This window comes from Aspergillus caelatus (assembly GCF_009193585.1).
Source record: "Aspergillus caelatus strain CBS 763.97 unplaced genomic scaffold BDV27scaffold_547, whole genome shotgun sequence".
NCBI lineage: Eukaryota > Fungi > Ascomycota > Eurotiomycetes > Eurotiales > Aspergillaceae > Aspergillus > Aspergillus caelatus.
In genome coordinates, this window is record NW_022475810.1 from 1 (window position 1) to 6,882 (window position 6,882).

The 6,882-nt window shown below is 47.2% G+C and overlaps 2 protein-coding genes and 1 non-coding gene across 3 annotated transcripts; 1 reads left to right on the forward strand and 2 right to left on the reverse strand.

Moving 5' to 3' along the window:
* The first annotated feature begins 1,339 nt into the window (after positions 1-1,339).
* BDV27DRAFT_t248 lies at positions 1,340-1,423 on the forward strand. Its single transcript has one exon. It is a non-coding gene; the product is annotated as a tRNA-Lys (tRNA).
* A 133-nt stretch (positions 1,424-1,556) lies between these two features.
* BDV27DRAFT_151533 (putative histidine acid phosphatase) lies at positions 1,557-3,389 on the reverse strand (the record flags this gene model as incomplete). The annotated part of the gene is made up of 8 exons (XM_032071374.1): positions 1,557-1,762; positions 1,883-2,003; positions 2,058-2,287; positions 2,338-2,708; positions 2,757-2,864; positions 2,915-3,033; positions 3,090-3,223; positions 3,281-3,389. The coding sequence occupies 8 exons, from the start codon at positions 3,387-3,389 to the stop codon at positions 1,557-1,559; spliced, it is 1,398 nt and encodes a 465-aa protein (XP_031920251.1).
* Positions 3,390-3,821: 432 nt separating this feature from the next.
* On the reverse strand, positions 3,822-5,697 carry BDV27DRAFT_151534 (allantoate permease family MFS transporter; the record flags this gene model as incomplete). The annotated part of the gene is made up of 7 exons (XM_032071375.1): positions 3,822-4,418; positions 4,471-4,725; positions 4,781-4,840; positions 4,893-5,038; positions 5,151-5,342; positions 5,405-5,449; positions 5,505-5,697. 7 exons carry the CDS (start codon positions 5,695-5,697, stop codon positions 3,822-3,824), a joined length of 1,488 nt encoding a protein of 495 aa, XP_031920252.1.
* Between the last annotated feature and the right edge of the window lie 1,185 nt (positions 5,698-6,882).

The window sequence follows — 6,882 nt, forward strand, 5'->3', positions numbered from 1 at the left end:
GGAGGAGGGCGATAGGTTTGAGGAGGAGGTAGTATTTTAGGGTTCTTTTTGGGGGCATGTTCTTTTTTTTTTTGGTTTGTTCTTTTTTGTTGTTGTTTTGTTGGTGGTTTGCTGGTGATGAATTGTTTTGAGTGGTGTGGGGTGGTTATGTAGATATAGATATAGATGTATGTGATGTATGTATGTATGTAGGGCCAGAGTCTGAAGAAGGAGAATAGTAACCAGCAGAATACCTCACAATTTAACTATCGGAGATTAAACGACAATATCCAGAAACAGGTAATGAAAGTAATTAAAGAAGTAGGTGAAGAGAAGAAAAGAAAATGTGACCTGTACAAGTGACAATTACGTTGCGGTGAGATATTCTTCCATCATTTATATACCAGTCGACTTTACCGCTACAACTCTGTAGTATCCAAGTAGGTAATCAGAATCAATTCCCCTCCGTCTCCTTTCTGTTAGATAACCAAGGTAAAGTATCAAATTAATACCGAAAAAGAATAATAATGATAATAATGACAATGGAGCAAATAAGAAAAAGTTAAAGTATCACAATCACAAACCCCAAACCAAGAGCTCACCACACCAATAACACACAACTAGGGTATCCCTTGTTCCACACGACCAAGCGCTAAAAAAAAAAAGAACACGACAGGGAGCAGTCGTGGAACCAGTGAGTTCTTTGCGTGCCAGACCCTGGTGTGAAATGGCCCACGTTGGGCAGCAGTATGACATACTAGTACAAAGAGCAAGAGCTGAGATGCAGAATCCCTGCAGCTATTATACCTTTCGGATGTAACTGGGTTTAGGTCCTTCCTGGTTCTCTCTTTCTCTCGCCCATTATTTGGATTTCGTGGCTGTTTTTTTTGTTTTTTTTTTTTTTTTTTTTTCCCCACCGCCGATGTTGAAGTAGATCGAGTACATGTCATTGGTCGGACTTGGCGGTTAGGGTTGGGGGCTAGGCTGAATCAGGAAATGGAGAGGAACTCGATCCGTCCGGTGATCAATTATTCCTGGTTTTACATTTTCCTGGCGGGGTGAATGCACGAGGAGGACCTAGGGGGCTGTAACTGCTTATCTGGGGTTAGGTTCATGAATTATAGATCGGGTGGGGGGGAATGGGTGGATGGGCTGCATCCCTGCGCTGGATGCGTCGGGGGGATTTGGAATCTACTACTCCGGGACGACTCTCCTCGGGGAGTACAACCATGTGCTCATATGTGCTGACGCGGGTGCCTGAACCCCTGCAGATGCGGTGTATGTATGTATGTATCTTTTGTATTACGTGCATTGGTTTAGTTACAAGTAGCCATATTATCATCCTGCTATACAACAAGTAGCCGGGCTAGCTCAATCGGTAGAGCGTGAGACTCTTAGTCATCACGGTATCTCAAGGTTGCGGGTTCGACCCCCGCGTTCGGCTTCTCTTTTTGTGTTTTTAGCTTTCAACTTTTTGCTCTTTCTGCTGCCACTCAAAGTAGTTGATAGACAAGACACAGTCTATCTGTCCTTCGCCGATGTCCTAGGCTGTAGCTGCGCGGAAAGGAAAGCGGCATTCAAGGCTTGACTACGCGCAGGAATGGCAATGTGAGATCCGTGAAGAAGGTCACAGATCCGTCTGCACCGGCCGTTGTGACATTTTTCTCGGGTAGGCCGCAGACCGAGGCGAACGACCCGTACTCTTTCCTTTTCTGCGCCACGTACTGGACGTACTGGTCAACCGGGCAGCTGCTTCCGGGTCCCGAGCGGCAGGATGGGATGGCTGTGGACATTAGTGAGACATATTACAAATGAAACCCGGAAAGGAGAAAAGGAAAATGTAGGGTCGTGGTATGACAGGGACAATGCAAAAAAAAATATATATCTTGCGAGGTAGACTCACGGTACACGGCATCGTTGAGCAAGAGCCGGATGTTAGCTGTACTCTCCCTGCCTGATGTGCAAGTGAGACGCTCGAAAGCAATAGTCCCGCGCATCGGATTCACATTGCTGCTAACGTAGATCTATGGTGGAAACATTAGTACACCGCACTATGGTCCAAAAGCAAAGCAGCGTACCCTATCCCGATCCATCTTGTACGAGGTGAGCGGCTTCTGGTCATCAAAAACACCCAGAATAGAAGCGAGTTCATTGATCTGGTTATCATGGGTAAAGGCCACCACCAGCGGGGGCAATTGTAGGGTATCGTTGCCCTTCTCAGCAGTGACGGATCGTCCTTCCTTCAACAGGTTGACCACGCCCTGCAGCACAGGAAGCATAACGGTCATGTTCTTGCCGACACCAGGCCCTGCCATATACCTGTTAATCGTGTTTCTTCCCTGTCCGTGATACACATACCTGTGCCGTAGTAGTATCGCAGATCCTGAGCATATTCATATTCTAGGATCTCTTTCTTAGTGAACACATCACACCAAGGGCTGACCTGGCCGGTGATCTGCGTCTCAAAACCGCACAGGTAAGGGAACAAGGAGACCTGGTCATCCGTGAGAGTGAGATTCCCGGAGAGTTTCTGGTTGAGACGTTTGGTGATGGGAGGAAGATAAATATCCTGCCATTCGGATATTTGGTCTCCTCCACTGGCATCCTTAAAGTTGGGACACTGGTCAGAGGTAGCTAAGGAGTTGCCAACAGCGCTCGAGGCATCTGCATCGACAACGTAGACGTCACCGTAAGAAGCATTGGGGCCCAGATAACCGCGAGCGAAGAGTCTGTTCACCATATTAACCACTATACACGAAGCAGAGCAATTCGCCTACCTTGCGGAATCAATGGTTCGCTGATAGTCATTCGCCCACAGCAAGAAAGGAGTGTTATCCTTGTAGAAAGTCGGATACCGGAATCGCAAATCGGCACCAAGGTTGTATCTATATCATGTCAACGATCAAGCGACCCTTTGGGCGATCTATTGACTTACAGCTCCTTATAGCCAGTAATGGATAACTGACTAATCTCTTGGTCGGGGTGCCTCAGCACTGGACTCCAATCGGAGATGAAGCTCAGCGACCCGGTAGCGCGATAGTCGGCGGATTGGAACTGGATGATATTGTGTCATGATTTAGCAACAGAGACATCCATAGTTGAGAGCATACCTCTTCGTGGAGGTCCTCCCATTCCTGGTAGGCACCGGGGTCAGGGTATCTACTGCCATGACGGACAATGTAAACAGCTTGGTCCACGGAGCATTCGCCGGGGACAGTAGATGCAATCTTGTTGACGTTGGGGCCTGGACTTGTCAGACAACTAGTCTATCCTCGAGGAAATAGGTGTAGAAGAAGCCTACCCGCGAACCACGGAGAATTAGCACCTAAATGCTCCAAAGGTTCGAACGCCTTGGCCGAGGCCGCAGAGCTCAGACCCAGTAACCACAAGGTTCTCAGTGTCACACCCATTGTTCCGTCGGTAGTCACAAATTGGGAGAATAATTGCTAGACTTAACGAGAATACATCGTGAAAGGATCGTTTAAAGCTACCGGTCAGCCTGATTTATATGGCTTGATGATAACCACGCAATTAATTCAGGGGACGGTGTAGAACAAATCAAAGAAGCCATGACCACGCCAGGTCTCCACAGTAGCTCGGTCGCAAATCGATCGAGAAGTATAGCCGATGTCGAAGTCCTGGTCTAAGAGACTAAAGGATTAGAAGGAGGGCGACCTTTCCGCTCAACTGCCGCGGATCAGCCACGTGCATCAACGCTAAGATGAACCGTCGCAAAATTCATATTACTCTCGAGATTCTTCATTTATTTACCAAGCCAAACGAGACATTATTGAGTGATGCGATACCAAGCCGAGCAATCAATCATGAATCAATATGCTGCCTCATGTCTGGAAAATCCACCGAGGGTCTTTATCTCCTTGGAATTCACCTCCTGAATTTCCAATATCACCCATTATCGCTTCTAGCCCTTCTCTTTCCCTGACTTCCGCTTTCCGGATATTCTCGCGCCTTAAAACTTGCCATAGAATGCCTACAACGATAATGTTCGCAACGAGGTATCCCAATGAGAATCCATGGCCGAGATAATAACGGGGACTCGTCTCGGTTCTATAAAGCTGCGTCCCTAGAACAGCCCCAAGGTTTCCAATCGAAATCTGCATGGCGTTGGCAATTGCCCGCTTTGTCTGCCCAGACACGTTATTAGCCGGCCACGAGAGCACAATAGCCACTGCTGGATAGATCCCGGCTGCGGCAAAGATAGTTCCCACATAGGATACCCCCGGCCGGTGATCCGTCAGTAGGATGATATAACCGATACAAGCGAGGGCAGTAGATCCCATGATGAATGGCGCCCGACGACGGGTGCGCTCTGAAAGGACGGCAACGGTAATCGTGAGAACGAATGCTACAGCGTACGGGGGAACGGAGAGAAGTTGGGCTTCAGCGGCTGTGTACCCTAGCTCTTTAATAATAGTAGGCTGCTCCTTGTCAGCAAATCGATCGAACTAGTACTGCTCCATAAGTCCTCACCATAAAAAGAGACAGCGTATACATCGGAAGGGACATTGTATGGAAACCAAGTCCGTATAGCCAGACCTTCGGGTCCTTGAATGCATCCAAGACCCCTGACCAGGTGAACTTCTCGTCCCGCATCGAGTCATTATCGTTCCTCAGGCGAAATTGGATAAATGCTCTTTCTTTTTCTGACAGAAATTCCGCTGTGGAGGGGTAGTTATAGACCCAGAAGTAAGCAATAACAGACATGACGACTGTTGCCAGCCCTTCCTAAGCCAGAGTAAGCTGGTAATAGTTTTAGCGTCGAGAGTTAGTAGGCACATACCAGGATGAAGATCCACCTCCATCCGTTATATCCACCAACACCTCGCATATGTGCGATGCCCTAGGTCATAGTCAGCGTGTTGTATTTTGGGTGTCTTCTACGGAAGACGTACCCAGGCTAGGACTCCACCAAAAGCACCAGCCAACGACGCAGCGCTAAAGAACAATGCTACCCGATAGTGCTGCTCATTCCTCTTATACCACATAGACAAGTAAAACACAACTCCAGGGAAAAGTCCACTTTCTGCAATGCCAAGGGCTATTGTTCGAAGAAAGCCTTCCGGTTGCCGTGGATCAAGAGATCCAGCGAACCGGAAAGACTTCCGACCCATCAGTATTTCTTTTTACTGGTTACTGTGAGCTAGGCGTACCTGTCCGGGAAACCAAGTAACCAGCATAATTCTGCACGACACCAAGAAGAGTAGCAACGATACCCCAGACCAATGTGAGGGTGGGAAGCCAGATCCGCGGCGTGGTTCTTTTCAACACAATGTTGCAGGGAATTTCAAACAGCACGTAACCGATGAAGTAGAGTGTCAAACCCGTTAAGTATTGGTTCCCAGCTATGTGCGTCAATCGCCGTCAGTGAGGCTTTCTTCCAATGGTTCTTATCGGTGGTTCGTACTCATGTTGATATCAGTCGTCAAGCCCTCAAGGCGAGCATTGCCAACTATACGGAAGAATAATTAGAACAAATCCATCTTGCTTCAGTAAAAGGTTTATACCATTGCTACGATCTAAAAATGACAAGAGATACAGTATTGTCAACGGTGGAAGGAGTCTCATATCCAGTTTCCGTAGCAAGGCCTTCTCGTTGATGCCATTATGTTCATCAGCAAGTGTGCTCGCTGTAGGAGAAACAGTCTTTGCTTTTCCGGGTAAGGAAGTAACCTTTACTTCCTTATTGGAATCTGCCATGGTTCAGGGGGCCGTAGTAAACTGAATAGCCGTACTGAAGAAACCGTAGTTAGGGTAGACGCTGAAAGGCTACGAAATCCTAGGCCAGGCAAAGGCTGGTTATTTAAAATAAGCAGAAGGTTTGGGGTACCACATGGCAGACAGCACATCATCGCCCCAGCATTTCACGCGATGAAGGCAGCGAATGACACATAGTCGCAGGGTCAAGACCACTACTTTCACCCGCAGGGGGGTTGATCTTGCAGTGTATAGAAAGCGTAGGCCCACTAATCAGCAAATCATAAATGCCGACAGCCTTGGCACGGCCAGACAGACCTAAACAAAGCGGTGGTCCGAAGAGGTAGCGTAGGCAGCGTTTAGTACTTCACAGGGATGATGGATGAGCAATTGGGGCTCCGCGATGGCGACATTGGAGACAGCCGGAGCTAACAAGGAAAGATCATCCATTGCAGTAAAGCTATACTAGTATACTGGCAAGTTTATGACCCTATGAGATTGTGTAATCGGGTGTGGGGGTTTATGTCCAATAGCTGAGGATCTTTCTGCTTGCTTAAACAGCATTTTGTATTTCAAGATATTGCCGAAGATTATCAGGGCATAGTACAGTAGATCACGCCATCAGCCTGCAGATGAAGTAATCACGAAGTTTATTCCTTCTAGTAACGCATTTTATGTCAATTACCCTAGTGAAAACAGAGTCATTGGAATGGCTCGACTCAATTGATGGACATACACAGTTGATTGACTGATTCAGCAGAGATATTTCTTAATTATTGCGATCCCTGGATATTTTCTGAGAGCAGCAGTCCTAAGTAATAAGAGAAAGAGAGGGGTAAAAGAGAATACTATGGGAGAAGGAAGTCTTATGGGAAAAGACCTGACTATCATAGAAGAGTCAGGATCATAATTCAATTGAGATCCAGAATGAGGTTATCTGAATTAAATCAGTGTATCGTCGTATCCAAGGGTATATGTAATAGTAGTAGTAGTCGTGTCGTGCCTCGCAGGCATATGGGGGTATCAGGTATCCAGGCATCCATGCCACTTTCAGTTTCCGTTTCCGTTTCCGTTCCAGTCCCATACCCCAACCAGATCCAACGCCAGAAGAAAAAAAAAAAAATCCCAGATAATCCATCCCAAAACACCCAAACCAAGAGGAAAGTGTAAAGAAAAGAGAGAAGAAAG